Below are 17610 nucleotides of genomic sequence, written 5' to 3'. Positions count from 1 at the left end.
CCTGCACCCTCCTTGTACTAGTTCCCCACGGGAGCCTCTCTTGGGTCCCACCCTGCTGGTGACGAGACCCCATCCCTCCTGTTTTCTTGCCTCAAGTGCCATCTCTCGCTTATTCCTGACTCCCCTGGGCGATGTGCTGTGTGTCATGGTCTGCCCTCAGCCAGAGACCTGGCCCTGCCCTTTGCCCTGTGACCCCTGGCCAGCCCAGTTCTGAGCATGGGAACTTCATGCTCATCATAGGAGATGGAACTCTTACCTTCACCTCTGAGATTTGTGCCCGATGATGGCGTGCCCTGAGACGGCTCCATCACCCTTCAAGCCACTTTCCACGTTAGAGCAGAAGGTGCGTGGACTTTGGAGACAGACAGCGCTGCATGCGAATCCCAGTGCCCACCCCGTCCTTCGCCGTAGCCAAGGCTAAAATTTATTTCATGTCTTGGAGCATTTGTTTTTCTATCTGTACAATGGGACAGCCGACCCTACCTGGGCTCGGGGACCACACGCAGAACGCACAGAGACACCAGCCCTTGTAACCATGGACAGAGACTGAGCCCGGGGGTGCGGGACCCTGGCCGGGGGCATTGGTGGGGGCAGTCGCTCCTCCAGCCAGGCCAGAAGGGAGAGGACAGTAAGCACAGGCCTCCAAGATCACCCTCTCGGGATGGGGGTGTCCCTGCAGGGAAGGGGGGACATGAGCATCTCCCACTTACTGAGCCCACAAGAGCTAAACATCCCATCTGCCGCCGTTTCCCCAAATCACCAGCGGAAGGGCAGGGGCTTCCATTCTGGGAAGGAGGGGAGGCCGCTCACGTGTGAGGAGGGGTCGGGGGTGGAGGGGTCGTGCTGTTCTCCTTCCCAGAAAGGCTTGGCTTCCGGGGAGTGAATTGGAAATGGCCACGCAGGGCCATCAATCGTGACGGTGCCTCCTGCCAACATGCCAATCGTGGCGCGCGGGCCGTCATCGTTAGCCGAGCTCGGCCCCTCGACGGGGCAGCAGGTGTGACGTGGTCGTGGGGCCAGGGAGGGCACGTGGATGCCCGCACCGAGGTGACCAGAGAACAGGGGATGTGACAGGGGCACATGAAGGGGGCAGGACGGGTGAAGGGTCAGCACAGAGCCCCCGGAAACGAGGAGATTCCCTTCCATTCATGCTTTCATCCATTCTGAGAGGAGGGGCCCCATGCTGGCAATTTTTGGGGGTGGGTGATGGTGGGGAGGGGACAGAGAGGTGTCATACACAGGGCCACCAGCCCGGTGGCTCAACGGCAGAAACATACCATCGCACACTCTTGGGGGCCAAGGCCAACGTCGATGCCTGCAAGTTGCCAGGAGAACCCTTCCTTCCCTCTTCTGCCTCCTGCTCTTGCCCACCACGCTCACTCCCTTGGCTCCGGCTGCCTCTCGCCCTCTGTGCTCACGTGGCGTCTTCCCCATGCGTGTCAGTCAGATCAGGGCCCACTCGTCCGTGATGACCTCATCTTAACTTGATCACGTCTGCAGAAACCTCACTTTACAACAGAGACCAGTGTGCAACAGTGCAACAGTGTGTACGGCAGGAGTCCAAGAGGGGCATTCCAGAGCACCCCGACCTCGCTCCATCAAGAAGGGTAGATCGGACTCCTGGGGATAGAGAGGATGTCCCTGCATCAGCCAGTCTTCCTCAGGAAAGCCCAGGGGTGGAAGCTAGACGTGGAACAGCACACCTGTTAAGCCCTCAGGCCCGTTTTATAGAAGGGAAGAATGAGGCCAAGAGCTATCAAGTGAGACGGGGTGACCTGGTATCAGAAAAGCTGGGCTAGGGGCCCCTGGGTGGCTCAGCGGCTGAGCATCTGCCTTCGGCTCAGGTCATGACCCCGGGGTCTGAGGATCGAGTCCCACATCGGGCTCCCTGCATGGAGCCTGCTTCTCCCTCTGCCTGTGTCTCTGCCTCTCTCTCCGCATCTCTCATGAATGAATAAAATCTTTAAAAAAAAAAAAAAAAGAAAGAAAAGAAAGAAAGAAAAAGAAAAGCTGGGCTCAAGTCTTTCCTTAACCTAATTTCCCCCACTGACCAATCAGAGGGGTTGGACTTAAATGAGTTTTAGAAATGTTCCTTACTTGAAATTCTTGGAGCCCGTGGGAGGCTGCGGCAACCAGGGTGTTGCCTGGTGTCCAGACCCCGCATCCAGCAGGGGTGGGGCCGGGGGTCAGGAACACAGACCCATGTCCACACGAACCATGGTGCCACGGACATGCTCTGGTTAAACCTGGCCTGTGTTTCATTAGTACAGATCCCATCTGTCTCTCTCGTTTGTCCCGCTGTCTGGAGAGGGCTGGCAGCCCGATGAGCTCTGGGGAGCACGGTGTCCAGGAGGGGAAGCCAGGGGTGCTACTGGCCGGAGAGGAAACCGCCCGACCTCCCAGGTGGACGACAGGCAGGGGAGTCAACAGCTGGACACTGATATCATCTCCTCCTCCTGCAGCCTTTGGCTCGGCCTCCATAATGCACAAAAGATAAGCTCTAGGTTTTCAAAGCAACTGAGCAAAGAGGCAGGGCAAGGAGCCTGGCTGGTTCTGGTGCAGGGACAACTTACAGGGGGCCCTCCCTGGGCCTGTCCTCTGCCCCTTCCCTCCACCTCCCCTGCTTTCCACAGGCTCCCTCTGCTCCCCACGCAGGACCGCCAGGTGCTGCTTAGAGAAGCCACCTGCCAGCAGGTGAGCCCAGCAGCCAGGCCAGGGCAAGGCAGGCAGCGGTGAGGTGAGGCGGGGCAGGGGAGGGGGGCACAGGTGATAGTGGAACCTCACGCCCCTTGAGCCGTGCCCGCCTCCTGCCTTCCCATCCTGAGTTCACGCTCTGATGACACTGCGTCCTACGGGGGGAGCAAGGGAAGGAGAACCTAGTGTGCACCCACATTTCCACCCAGGCCACCTGCGGGTCACCCACCTTACCGGTGCTCGCTTTGCCGGCCAGTAATCCATGCCCAGGGCGATGCCGTGGGTGGGAATAAGAGGATGCACGATGCCAGCGCAGGGGCCCCACTTGTGGCGAGCCCTTGGCCAGACCTTGTCTGCCTGGTGTCTATGTTCTGTCGTAGTGGATCCTAAAGACCCCGGGCAAGGGGGGTGTTGCAGGACCCCTCCCTCCCAGCTCGGGAGACCCCGGTGCTGCCTCGGCGCCCAGCAGTTTGTAAGTGCACAGATGTTGCTCACACCCGGTCGTCCACCTGCGAAGCCAGCGCTTCCTGCCCTCGCTCCACATGGCCCGCCAGCTCGGGCAGCGGCCGGGGAGGGGGCTTCACGTGCGACCAGGACGGGCTGCTAGCCCTGTGCCCGTGACACTGCCTGCAAACCCAGCCCCACCCTCCACCTCCCAGAGAGGACCCAGCGGCCCACAAGGGAGCTGCCCCCGAGTATCTGGGCCCAGAAGGCGCAGCGGGAGGCCTGGCTGGGCTAAGCAGAAGGCTGGGGGCCAGGGAAAGTCCTTTACAGATTTCCTTGTTTGTTTGTAATTGAGATCAGACTCACATAATGTGAAATCAACCACTTTATTATTACTTTTTAGAGACAGAGGGGGGGAGAGGGACGAGGGGCAGGGGGAGAGGGAGAGAGAGAATCCCAAGCAGACTCCATGTCCCGCCCAACACGGGGCTCGATCCCATGACCCTGAGATCATGACCTGAGCTGAAATCGAGAGTCTTGCGCTTCACTGACGGAGCCACCCAGGCGCCCCTCAATCAACCACCTTAAAGTGAACAATTCAGTTGCGTTTCGTGCCTTCACAGTGGTGTGCAACCACCACCTCTGCTTGATTCCGAAAAACTTTCATCGCCCCAAACGGAGACCCCGTACTCATTAAGCAACCCCTCCCAGCCCCCCCTCCTAACCACCTAGCAGCTGCCAGCCTCTGTCCTGTGTGTGGATTTACCTAATTCTGGGTATTTCATATACATGGAGTCATACACTGGGTGACCTCATTTTCCTCTTCTTTTGGGAAGGAGGAGAAGCCACAGCTGGAGCCCCTGCATGTTCAGCCCCAGAGCCCCTCCTCCTAGGAGGCCTCCAGGCCTGCTCACAGGCAGCTGCCCATCTGCCCCAGCCCCTCGGGGGGCCTCCCCCCAAGCACCTCCAGAGGCGGCTAATGTGGAGCCCCCAGGCAAGTGGCTTCCCCTCTCTAAGGGGAGGAGACCCTTACTATGGCACCCCCAAACCCCCATGAAGTTTAGAGGAGAGAAACGGGGCTTCTCTTAGAGACAAAGGCACAATGCAAATCCGAGGAGATCCAAAACCCTTTCTAAAACAGGGGGAGCAGAGGGCACCTGGTGGCTCAGTGGTTGAGCATCTGCCTTTGGCTCAGGTCATGACCCTGGGGCCCCAGGATCGAGTCCCGCATCCGGCTCCCACCAGGGAGCCCACTTATCCCTATGCCTGTGTCTCTGCCTCTCTCTCTGTGTGTCTCTCATGAGTAAATAAATAAAGTCTTAAAAAAAAATAAAACAGGAGGAGCAACTGTGGCACCTATGCTCTGGGCAGTGAGGGCTTGATCTCTGCCAAGGCCCCAGGGCTTTCTGCTAACAAGTGCCAGGGAAGGGGGTTAAGGAGGACTTCGGGGCTCGAGTTAAGCTCAGCGTCCAGGGGGCGACAAGCACCTGTCTCCCTCTGGATGGAGCAGGGCCCCGGGCGGTGGCACAGGGACGGCGGGTGGCACATGCCCCCCTGGGAGGGCCCGGGGAGGGGCACACACGTGCAGGCCTGTGCCTATAACCCAACTTGTAGCTTGCTCGGGGCCCGCGTCTGCTGAAAGGGCCGGAGAGCCGCGTGGTATTATTATTAATGATGAAGCGCAGAGGTACCTGCCAGGGACTGGAATGGGCTGGGCGCTGCGCGGCGTGGACGGCAAATTGAACTCCAATTTTCTGCTCCACAGTCTTTGTTACACGCCACAAAGCGCCGGTACACCGGGGTCACCAGCCTGATGAATGTGTGTGCTTCTTCGGCGGCGGGTTCCAGCTCTCAGCCTCTGCGTGGAGGCAGACCCGCCGCTCTGGTTTTCCCTTCCCCCGGGGCCCCCCTCCATCTCCTTTCCTGTGGTCCCCACACACCGCGATGACCCCTGCGGAGATCCGAGGTTCGAAACCGGGCCCTGACTCCCCAGTGATCTCTTGCGCCCTTGGCCTCTGGGCAGCGATGAGAGGCTAGAGGGGTGGTAAGGATGCTCCTCCCCAGGGCGCTCGGGGGCTAAATGAGGGAACACAGGGAGGCTGGCGGCAAGGATGAGGCCTTTAGCAAACACCTTTCTTCTCCTTCCCCTCGGGCTGAGCTGCTCGCCCTGGTGCCAGGGAAGGGAAGGCGAGGAGAGGCCACTGAAATTGGGTGGCAAGCGCCCACCCAGGGATGATGAGGCCGGGGGGTGGGGGGGCCAGCATGCCTGCCATGCACCCCAGCTCTCTGGTGCATGTTAGGGAAGTCGATGGCCAGTGCTGAGTCAGACCCCCACTCTTGTCCTCCCTTCCTCGGGGACAGCGGACATCTCCTCCAGGTGATGACCTTTCTCAAGGGTGGCAAACAGGAGGAAAGGGGGTTGCCCTTGGAAAGCATGCTACCCAGAGCTTGGGCCTGCCTGCCCACTGCTCCTGGCACAGGCCTCAATGCCCTGTGTCTGGTGGTGCCATCCCTGGGCAAGGTGGGCACTGGACCCCCCCCCCCACCGGGCTGTGGGCTCCTGGAAGCATCCATATCTCAGTTCTCCAAGGCCCAGGGGAGGTGGGTGTTTCTGTCACCAGAACTTAGGAGACAGGCTGATAGTGGTACCCCTCTGACAGAGAATGCTCACCCCAGGAATGTTCAAGACCATCCCCCTCCTGGAGTGCCAGATACCAGTGGGACAAGTCTCCATGGGGCCACCCGGGCCTGGCCAAGCAGCTGGCCCCCAAAGCTGAGCTATGGCAAGTCGCACAAGTCCCTTTGTGGCCAGAGGGTCTCAGGTCCCAGCTGTAAAACCGGAGAATTGCTCCAAGCATGTGTCCCACCCCGGGGTCAGCAAGAGGAAGACAAGCATCATCCATGCAGCATAATGGAGCTTCTTGGGAAGAATCCCAGGAGTTAGTGAAAATTTTACTATCACTGCTTTTATAGCTCAAATGAATCCGAATACAGTAAAATGATAATAGCGCCGTTAGGCAAAAACATTGTAATCGATGGTGTAAGTTTAATCTCTTAACCCTCCTGCTGAAATGTAAGAAAAGGCTCCCTTCCCCTCTGCTAACCCATCGGAAATGAGAACCCTCTTTTTTCCACACGAGGCTGGGGATGCTTTGGCCTTATCTACTGGTGCGGCCCAGCGGCAGGCCCTGGCTGTGACATGGCTTGCAGAGGTCACCCCCAGTAAGGATGAGGATGGGCCATTTGTGCCAGGTCCTGGTCCTAGGAGGTGGCCGCTAGCCATACCCCAATTTTCAGGTTAGGAGACCGAGATGCAGAGGGTTTTCAGAGCTGCCTGGGGTCACACAACTAGTGAGAGGCTGAGCGGGGTTTGAATCCCAGTAATCCCACTCCAGAGCCCAACAGGATGGTAATGCACACCACTACTCAGATCTTGCAACATTAGAGCTGGAAGGGAACATAAAGATCCCCCAGCCGTGTCCGCCAACAACAGGGAGGTGGCCTGGCCACATTCAACAGCACGTTCATTTGTCCACTTTTTCATTCATGGATCTGCACCCTCCTGCATGCCAGATTCATTGCCAGGCTCTGGGACTGGGGAGGCGATGGGGCCACCGTCCCTGTCTTCTAAGTGGAGACTAGCCTGGGTGCATGGACATGCATCTTCCACGCTGTAAGGGAGGTAACCTCAGAAGTCTGAGGGACGTGGAGGAGGACATTAGGAAAAAAGTTCCAGAGGACAGGACATTTGAGCTCAGAAGGGACAAAGGGTAGGAACTAATGCAGATTTAATGCCTACATTTCCCCAGCAAAGAAGGAAGGAAGGAGCTCTCTGGAGAAAGGGAATGGAATAAGCAAAGGCCCTGGGGCGTAACGAGCATAATCCAGACCAGCAGGACTCACGGCTCCAGACTCACTTCCTCGTGCTCCTTGTTCTCCGCCAGGCTGAATTCTAGGGAAGGGTAGACACAAGTCTCTGTAAGGCATTGTGCTGGTTTCCGAGGGCTGCCATAACCCAATACCATCCGTGCAGCGACTCCAACCGTTCTGGAGGCTGGAAGTCTGAAGCCAAGGTTTTGGCAAGGCCCCGCTCCCTCTGAAGGCCAGAGGGATGAATCCTTCCTTCCTCTTCCAGCTCGTGGTGGCTCCCGGCAATCCTTGGCGTTCCCGGGCTTGTCGATGCACCACCCTGATCTCTGCCCCCACCGCCACGTGGCCATCTTCTAGGGAGAAGACATTTCTGTTCCCCGGTCTCTCCTCTTATAAAGACATCAGTCATGGAGGGCTCACCCCAGGCCCGTTGGACCTCATCTTAATGAAGGACAGCTGCAGTATCCTGTTTCTAAATAGGGCTCCAGGTAGGACATGAATTCGGCTGCGGGGGAGGGGGGGTGGAGACACATTCAACCCAGCCCAGGCATCAACTAGTCTTCCCCTGGAAGTGACAAGATTGGCATCCCCTGGCTTCCAGGTTGGGTCTCATCATCATTCATTCACTACTCGTTAGTTCATTCATTCATTTCCCGAGCATCTTCTTTGCCCTGGGCTCTGTGCCTAGTGCTAGGGCATAGAAAAACAGGAGGCACCCGCCCAGCCCTGGTGGCCTCTCCGTGGCTCATAGTCTTCTTGCCTCTGTGACTTTTTGGCTGAGGGTTTTCTTTTTGGCAGGCCAAGCTGGTTGGGTGATGGGCTTGGGGCACACACACCCTTCCTTCCCCATGCTGGGCTCCGCTGACCCCACTCGCAGTTCCCCTGGGCCACGTTGGGGCTCAGTTGCACTGGCTGCCCTGGTGGCCAGGCCCCCCTAATCAGATTAGATGTGTATTCAAACAAATTGACGATCCGTTCCATTAGATGCTTTTTGAACATGCTTTTCTGAGCGAGAAATCCATTCGGCAGCAGTTGTGGAGGCCGAGGCATAATTGATTGTCCCACCCTCCCAGGCCCCGGCATCAGAAGGTGCCTGGCTCCTGAAGGTCACTGGTGAGGATTAGATTAAGGAGGGCGAGAGCCTTCTTTCCTGGCTAATGAAGCACTTGGCATGCAGGCAGCACTGGGGCTGAGCTGGGCCGGGCATCTGCCAGGAGACAGTGGAGGGGCATAAATTAGCATCTCATTTGTGGGAGGCAGAAGGGAAGCCAGAAGGGAGGGCCTGTGGCGCCCGGGTGCTGCTGCCCTGGCTGGACGGGGTAGGAGCAGGCTTGCCCTGCAAAGCCTGGGGGTGGGAGGGGAGAAGGAGAACGTCTGTGGTCCTGTGGTCCTTATCAGGCATTCAGAGAGTGCCTGCCAGCACCTGCCACCGCGTGTGCTCCCCGAACACTTCTGGAGGCCACGGGCTCCAACAGAAGCACGCATGGCAACCTCTCCTTGCGCCCATAGCACTGTCTTCCTGAACCTTCTCTGGCTCAGGCAGTTCCAGGCTTAGCACACCCTCCCTCCCTCCACCCCCCCCCCACTACCAACACCACCTGGGTTTGGATGGAAGAAGGACGTGTAGGAATTCCTGACGCTGTGCAGAAGGTCCTGCAGGCCCCTCTTTTCTACCTCATCCTGAGCCTTTGCTCGAGACCTTACAAGCCGCTCCTAGGCAAGACTCGGTTCTTGAGCCACTTGCAGTGGCCATGAGGCAGCCGGATTTGGACGACGCAGGTGTGGGACACCTCTGAGATGCAGGGAATGGGTGGGGTGATCGTAGCACCCCCACCCTGTTTGCCCACCTCCTCCCCGTTTGGTCACGTCCAAAGGTCTGTTGTGCAGAGGGAGCACCATGGAGGTGCCAAGCGCGATGCTTGGCGTGTGCGTTAGCTCACGTGGTCTTCCCCCCTGCCTCTGGGGCAGGCATTGGAAGCTGTTTTACTGACAAGTAAGGCTCCAGAGTTACTCTGCTTGAGGTCAGACTTTAGTTGGCATGGGAACTGGGATCGACACCTAGATTCTTGGGGCACCCGGGTGGCTCAGTGGTTGAGCATCTGCCTTCAGCTCAGGTTGTGATCCTGGAGTCCCGGGGATCGAGTCCTACATCGGGCTCCCTGCATGGAGCCTGCTTCTCCCTCTACCTATGTCTTTGCCTCCCTCTCTCTGTCTCTCATGAATAAATAAATAAAATCTTAAAAAAAAAAAAAGAAAGAAACCTAGATTCTTTTCTTCAAGCCAGATCCCTGGGGAAGGTTGGCACCTGGAGGTTTGAATGGTGAGCAGAGCTGTGGGATGGACGCCCACTGAGCTCTAAGCCCTGCTCTTCTTCCTTGATCCTTCACACCTGCATCTGTTCATCCTCTACACCATTTGGCTTCCTTATTCCCAGGCCTCTCTCCCTGCACCCTGCCAGCTCACCCCCCTTACTCCCCACTCCAAGGTGGCCGGGCTCCTCTGGCTTGTTCTACTCCCAGTGCATTCTCAGCCAGCATGCCTCTCATCCCTGGATCGAGTTCTGGGGCTGTGACATTAGAAGCCGGGGTGGGAATGCCCCTGCCATACAACCATACTTGTGGCTTCAAAACCAGCGCCCAGAGACAGGTGTCATCCTTCACTTACCACCCATAAGGCCACAGGTCGGGGTATGAAGAGCAGGACAGCCAGCTACCAGATATGGAAAGACCTGCAGCTCTGGGATCCGCCAGACCTGACTTCACATCTGGAAGGCAGAGTCAAATGACCGAACCTTCGAATGACCGAACCTTCTCAGATGAGATGAGTCTTCTCATCTGTAAAATGGGGGTAATGACTTCCTTCCTTGGAAGTTCTCGTGACTCCGTGAGATGCTGGACATAAAATGCTGCCCATATGGACAGCTCTGTGAGAAGCATGAAATAAAGGCAGTAGAGATAGAAGTGGGGGAAGAAGTGAGGCTTGGTGAAGGTGAGGGGGCTGCCCTGAGTCCCTGCTTCCTATGACCCAGGGCCTGGCCAGCTCCAGGGTGCACAGGCTGTCCAGCCGGGACCGGCTAGGGGGCCACAGAGGTCAATCCAGGACAAAGGTGAGGATGCAGAGACCAGAGGACGTTGAGGAGAGAGGTTTGCAAGAATCCCAACCTCCACCCGGTTCCCAGGCATTCCAGAGAAACCCATGCCCAAGCAGTTAGAACTCCTGTGTGTCCAGAGAGGAGCTGCCAAGAGACGGGCTTTGATGCATTTCAGGGCTGGGAGGGGATTCGCCCCTGGAAGCTGGTCCTGGACGACGATAGACATCTTCTGGCCCCTGGGTGGTGGGCGGAGGTCTTCACCCTGGCCAACGAGATTCTGGCTCCAGCAGAGGTGGGGTTCCCAGGCCGGGGCTGGCTTGGGAAGTCCCATCCCAGGAGTGATGGAGGGGCTCCAGAGAAAGAGGATGTTATGCTGCTGGAGGGTGGGAGGAAGGGGAGAGGCCGGAGTTGAGATAAGCTTCTGTGCGGGGCCACAGAGGAGCCAGGGTGGAAGGGTGACAATGGGGGTATTTAGTGAGAATATGAAGGGCAAGGCGGTCAGGGGCGCCTGAGCTGTTTCGGGAAACGAGAAGGAAGCCCAAGACTGAGGCCTTTTGTCCGCCTCTGAAGGCGGCTCTTCCTTCAAGGGTCTCAGACCCTGGTGGTCAGGGCCCCCCACCCCAGCCGCGCCTCACCCCGCCCTTTCCTCTGTCCCCGGCGGGACCGGCCCGCAACCGCTCCCCCTGCACGCTCACATGCGTGTATGCACGCGCGGGTGTAGACCGGCTTATAAATAACTAACCCATACCTGCGGGACGCAGCAGAAGTTCCCCAAAGCCACAGAGTGAAAAGTGCGTCCCCTCCCACCCAGTTCCTCCTAGAGCCTCAGCTGAGCCCGGTCTCTTACGTAACCCCCTAGAAAAAGCCTCTGCCTAGACAAGCAAATATATTTTTATGCTTCAAGGAAAAAAAGAGCACAAATGGTGGCAGATTCCACGTCCGTTCCACACCTTGCTTGTTTTCACTTCACGGTGGTTCTCAAGAACTGTCCCAGAGCCTGACGCTGCGACAATTCTCGAGTTTGGAGATGCTATCGCTTCTTTACCCGGGGCCCTCCTGATGGACACTCGGGGGTCATTTTTGAGCTTTCGCTGTTACAAACATAATGCTGCTGTGAAGTGCTGTCACTGGAAGGTGGTGGATTGGGGGGGAGGAGGATGTTTAGTTTCCTTTTTTTTTTTTTTTTTTTTGTATTTTATGTATTTATTCATGAGAGACACACAGAGAGAGGCAGAGACACAGGCAGAGGGAGACGCAGGCTCCCTGCGGGGAGCCCTATGCGGGACTCGATCCCAGGACCCCGGGGTCACGCCCTGGGCCAAAGGCAGGTGCTCAACCCTGAGCCTCCCTGGAGCCCACATGCTCAGTTCTGATGGCACCACCAGGCCACTGTCCGCAGACGCCGTCCCGAGGGGTTGTCCCCAAAGCCGTGTGCGCGCACCCCTGGGTCCCCACGGCCTGCCGGGCACCGGGCGCTATCTTGCTTTCAGATCGGGGCCCAAGTGATAGGAAAAAACCGATATCTTACTGAGTTTTGTTTGCCTTTCTCTTATCGTGAGGTTCAGCATCTTTGTCCGCATTTCAGAGTTATTTGTAATTCTTTCCTGTGAACTCTTCATATCCTTTGCCCATTTTTCTGTTGGTTTGTTCATCTTCTTCTTTCTGATTTATGAGAATATTTTTTATATCGGGAAAATGAGCTCTTTGTCCATGAGAGAAGTCGCAAACATTCTCCCCGGGTTTGTCATTTGTTGCTTTTTTTTGTTTATGGGTATTTTTTTTTCCATGTAGGATTTTTATATTGCTGAAGGTATCAATCTGTTTTATGACTTCCTGGAGTTTGTGTAGTACTTAGAAAGTACTTGGCGAATACTTCACCTCCTCAAGATTATATATTTTTAAATCTCTGTGAGTTTCTTCTACTTCTTTTAGAATTTCGTTTTTCATGCTTAAAACATTGATCCATCTAGCATTTATTTTGAGGAAAAGTGTGAGGAAGAGATTCAACTTTTTTTTTCCCCCAAATGGTTCCCTCGATGTTCCAAAGCCATTTGGTGAATAATTGATCTTTTCCCCACCAACTTGAAATTCTACTTTCATCATATATTAAATAATCCCATATGTATCGGGGTCTATTTCTAGATTCTGAGACTGTCATTTCATCAGACTATTTCTACAAGAACACACTGTTTTAATTATTGCAACTTTATGAAACAGTTGAATATCTGGGCTAGTCTGCTCCATCTACCATACTTTTTCAGGATTTCTTGGTTATCCTTTTGTTATTTTTTTTTAATGTGAATTTCAGAATCACTTTGGTTAAAAAAAAAATCTTTCGTGTGTGTGTGTGTTTTCAAAGTGAGGAAAAGTTTAAGGGAATGACACCCATATAATATCGATCCTTCCTATCCACAGTTCTTTTCCGTTCTCAGTTAACTCGTTCCCACTGAGAAGGTGGCTAACAGGGCTGTTGTGGACAGTTGTACAAGCTGTGTACTGCACAAAGGAGCTGCAGGTGCCTGCCAACAGGGCACGAGCTCTTCTCTCCCGTAGTCTGCCCATCTTCACGTATGATGGATAGTAACAGTAGCCGTGCCTCCTATAGCATGTTCCAGACGCTCTTCTGACCTCTGTTTTAAAATTTATTTAACCCACACCACAAACGGATCCCCTAATTTACAACTAGGAAATTGAAGTGCATAAAAAAGGTTATAAGTAAGTTGAAGGCCAGTTGATTTGTGTCCCCCACGCGGGCATTCATGGGACAGAAATCTGTTCCTGCACTTAAGTACACACCCAGACACACACGACACGCACATACAGATGACAACACATCTCCATACATACACAGATACACACAGACACTCGAGGACACGTACACAGCCTACACATGGGTGCACACGTGCATGCACACACACAGCTGTCCCTGCCCCAGTATCCTTCCCCCCTGCAGCACCCACAGTGCCAGACGCCCTGCCATCCCCTGCTTTTGGAAGATGACAGGCCTATCAAGGAAAACCAGCTGGCTGGGCTCCTGCCATGGCTCAGTGCTGGGTAGGGCCTGCCTCCCACACCCCTGTGTCAGATGGTGGGGGGCTGGGGTGGGGTGGGGACCACACCGCAGGGGCTGGAGCAGAGGAGCCCTAGCCCCTCCCAGGCCTCCATGTGAGGATCACACGAGATGAGGGATGCAGGGATGCTCGGGGCTCGGGGGCACCAGTGGGCTCTCTCGGGAAAGGCCAGCGCCGCCCTCCTCTTCCCGGCCGCTGGGGTGGGCCCTTCCCCGGGCACGTCGCGGGCCTCCTCCAGGCTGGTGCGCCCAGAGGGCCCGAGGGAGGAACTGGCACACGCAGACTGGGGAGCGGATTGCCCAGTGAGCCGGCGTGCAGAGGCGCGGGGCTCTGGGCGCAGAGCGCGTGAGTGCACGCGTGTGTGCAAGCGCCCGCCCCGCCCGCCCCTCTGATGTTCTGGCTCTGAATCAGCCCCGCATCCCCGGGCTTGAATCACTGGGGGTTGGGAGCGTTATTGTTTTAAAACAAACGTGTGATGACAGGAACTAACAGAGGGTTTTTAGAAACGCGATTCAAAGGGCTCTTGAACGCTGCTGGGGAATAGGAATGTGCCTTTGAAGTGTGAACGTGCCCATTTGTCAAATGGGGGAGCAGAGCCGCTGCTTCAGCAGATCCGCGCCTGCAAATGGGTGCCTGTTGGCCTCTCTGCCCCCCGAGCCTGCGGAGGTGGGTGAGGGAGCGGGGCCGGGTGGGGGCGCTCCCCCCCCCATGCTCCCCCAGAGAGACCTTCTGAAGGGCTTTGTGAGGCATGTCAGGAGGTGTGCAGAGGGGCGGGAGCAGGGGTGGGATGGGGTTCCTCCCCAGTATCCCCCCCGGGGGGTTGAGGCCAGGCCCCGGATGTACATCACTGACGCTCTGAGTCGCCAGACTGTGGTTGAGGCGGGGCTGAGGCCTTGACCTGAATGTGAACCACCTGCAGACCACAGACGCCCAATTCTGGCCAAAGCTGAGGGTCAAAGGACCCTCGGGATGGAATCAAGCAGCCTGGCGATGGAGGGGACCCGCCAGATGGACTCTTGATGTCTTTGAGGGTCTCCCCCAGCCTTGGGGGCAGGACTCAGGACGCCCCCGTCCCCTGCCACTTGTGTCCACCCTCCCCCGCCCCACGTTGTTTTCCTTGTCACATTTATATTCCCTTTGACTGAAGTGCAGTAAGTACTTCCCTTCCTTCTGCCCTGGAGGGAGAAATCCAGAAGCACGGGGTATCCAGTGGATGGGGATCCCGAGGGGAGAGACACAGAAAGTACCAGAACAAAGGCAGGAGAAGCGGGGTGGGGGCGGCAGCAGGAGTGAGCCTTGGCAAGGTCTGGGAAGAGAGGGAGGTGGGGAACGTGTTGGTGGGCATGGAGGATTCGCTCTGAAGATCAAGCTCTGAAGTCAGACCTCCCCAAGTTCAAGTCCTCCCGGGCCACATGACCTTGAGCAAGTTACCTGGATGCACCTGCTCTGTGTGCTCAGGAGCCTTAGGGCGCGACAGGAGCGACCCCCCGAAGGTGAGCAAGTGATAACTGGTGGTTTTGTGTCTCTGTTTACCACAGATGACGTGGCCCCCTATTTCAAGACGGAGCCCGTGCGGACGCAGGTGCACCTGGAGGGGAACCGGCTGGTGCTCACGTGCATGGCCGAGGGCAGCTGGCCGCTGGAGTTCAAGTGGCTTCATAACAACAGAGAGCTGACCAAGTTCTCCCTGGAGTACAGGCAAGCCTCCCCTCCCCTCGCCTCTCCTCCTCTTCCTGGCTGCCAGGGCCAACGCCAGGGCTGTGCCCTGAAGGGGAACCAGGGTGGGGGCCTGTCTGGCAGTTTGGGAGCAGCCACCAGTGCTCCTGGGAGGCTGGGGTGGAGAAAGGTGGGGGGCAAAGCGCTGTGCCCCAAGAGTGAGAGGCCCCTGCACTGCTGAGCCCAACAGAGGACGTCTAGGGAGTGCACCGGGGGTGCTACCCCGGCGGGGTGACCCCAGCAACAGGGAACAGAGTAGAGGCGATGGGTGGGGTGGGGAAGCTCAGCCCCAGCAGCTGCACTGTGGTCGTGCCTATGACCAGACCCCTCCTTCCCAAGCCCTGAGAAGAACTCTGCTGTCTCCTGGGGGCACTGAGGTGGGGGTGTGGGGCTGGGTCCAATACACGGCAGGGTGGGGGACACATGGCAACATGGGATCAGCGAGGGAAGGACATCTGGTATTTGGGGGTAGTGCAGGTGAGACACGGAGGTGCCCTGCCTGCCCAGGGCCTTTGGGCTCGTCCCCACTCCATGTTGGTGCCCTGAGCTCTGGACTGGCCCTTGCCTCCCCGGGACACTGCCCGGCCGGGAGAGAAGAGAGGAGAGTCGGGCACAGGATCTCAGTGAAGCAGGTTCCTGCAGGAAGCCTGAGCCGTCAGGCAGCTGCCCCCCAAGCCCACCCTGGCCTCCAGCACTTTCCTCCTGGCAGTGCGCCCCCTCCCCACCTCCAGCTCCTATCTTCCCATCTCATCTCTGCCTGTTTTTACTGGCTCCCAACCCTGTGGCTGGTGATTAATCCCCAGGCCTGATGTGCATAATCGGTTTTGTTGGGGAAACAAGATTGTCTTGCCCTGGGGATGTTGATACAGATCTGCGCCAGGGACCGGAATGCAAATGAGAGGAGGGTATTTAATTGCTTGAGGATCTGTTCTTTCCGGAGAACCATCCTTTTCTTTGCTGAGCAGGGCGGCCAGAGTTTGGGGTGTCCCCCTGCACTTGGGCCCCGGAGTTCCTTCCGCCCCAAACCTAGACTGGATTGGCTGGTGTGGCCACTTTGTCTGAAGGGGGAGTTGGAGGGTCCAGGGCAGGAGAGCCCCCTTCCGATCTGGATGGCGAGAGACCAGGAAGCAGGAGGCCCTCCAGTACTGGCCACTTGGGGTGGCGGAGGGGTTGGGTCTCCGGGGAGCTCATGAAGGATACCAGGGGTGCCCCCCTGAGCAGCCCCAGTGGTGGTTTTCACTTGAGGGCCCAGAGCACTCCTGGCTGCTGCCTGGAGTCCGGGGGCAGTTTTGACAATGTCTGTGAAGAGCCCCAGCGTCCTTTGGATGGGGGACATGCCTGAGTGGGAACCGCAGGAACATGTGGATGGCATACCACATGTGGTGTCAGGGCCTCCCAGCCTGCCCCTGACTTCTCCTGGCAAGGACCTGGGCCAGGATCCAGGAGGAGGAAGAGGGCTGGTTCTCTATCTGGGGCCCAGCTGTTCTTTTGGTGCCTCAGAACTGCGCCAGGACGCCAGTGTGGACGGTTCACGGAGGACAGATCCTAGCTCGGCCTTAGGATCAGACTTGCCCACGGATGGAACGGGCTTCCTCTGGAAGCAGCTCTGTGTCTTGGATACATCCACGTGGCGGTCAGGGTCCAGCTGGTGAGGATGGTAGTGACCATCATAATCACTGGCAGTGAAAAAGAATTTACTCTATGGCTGATGTTGCCACGTGCACCCTCAACACTTCACTCAAGGTCAGATCGTTGAGCTGGGCTTCAAATGTAAGTCGCCGGGCTCCAGGGCTGGAAAACCTTCACATCGAGCTTCTCATCGAGGAAGGACCGCTTCCTTCATTTGCGTCCCAAGCATCCTCTGCTCACTGTGCTCTGCAGGTTCTAAAAAACAAAGCAGAGTGGGGAATGCAAACACACCCCGTCTCATCATTTATACATGACACTGTGAGCAAGCCACACACCTGAGGTCAGAGTTCACCTGCTGAGTGACACTGAGAAGTTCATGATCACAGGCTTACGGCCCCATGATTTCAGGGCAGAAGGAGGTCCCCGGAAGTTCCATGTAGGAAGTCCCAGAGAAGGATTCTGATTGGCCCAGGTTGGGTCATCCCATTTATTTTTGCTAAACTATTTAAGAATTAGTTGCAGACATCATGTCACTTCACCGCTGAGTGGAATTTCCCCAAAACAAGGCGTTCTCCTACAGAACCACAATGCAACATTCCCACTCAGGAAATTTCCCGTCGATGCACTACCGATGCATCGCATATGTGGCCCATATTCACATTTCTCCATCCCAAGGATATCCTTTGGGGCCTTTTATACTGTTGTTTGATAGGAGATCTAATCAAGGGCCGCGTGGTAAATTTAGGTGTCGTGACTCCTTAGACTGCTTCAATCTAGAACCATCCCTCATTGTTTCTCCCATCTTTCTTGGCATTGACATTTCTGAGGGCTCAGCCAGTTTTGCAGAATGTCCCCCAGAGTAGATTTGTCCAGTTCTAGCCTCATGATTAGACTCATGTTAAAACTTTTTGGCAAGAATATTACCCAGATGTGTGTTCTTCTCAGTGCTTCCTACTTGAAGGCACTCATCGTCAGCTTGCCCCATCATTGGTGATGGTAGGTTTGATCAACTGGTCAAGGGTGACGTGCACCAGATTTCTCCAGTGTCAAGGTAATGGAGGTATCCTCTCCCTTTGGGAGATAACTGGAAACTGA

General features: G+C 56.5%; 1 protein-coding gene across 2 annotated transcripts in view; it reads left to right on the top strand.

Moving 5' to 3' along the window:
* Positions 1 to 17610, top strand: part of SDK2 (sidekick cell adhesion molecule 2) — a 256823-nt gene that overhangs the window by 106143 nt on the left and 133070 nt on the right. For both annotated transcript variants that reach the window (XM_072781426.1, XM_072781425.1), the window contains exon 2: positions 14709 to 14868. In XM_072781426.1, coding sequence (XP_072637527.1) covers positions 14709 to 14868 — 160 coding nt within the window. The remainder of the gene's footprint in view (positions 1 to 14708; positions 14869 to 17610) is intronic.

Source organism: Canis lupus, chromosome 16 (assembly GCF_048164855.1).
Source record: "Canis lupus baileyi chromosome 16, mCanLup2.hap1, whole genome shotgun sequence".
In the NCBI taxonomy this organism is placed as follows: Eukaryota; Metazoa; Chordata; class Mammalia; order Carnivora; family Canidae; genus Canis; species Canis lupus.
Note: the sequence above shows the minus strand (reverse complement) of the source record. Positions and strands in the feature narration are given on the sequence as shown.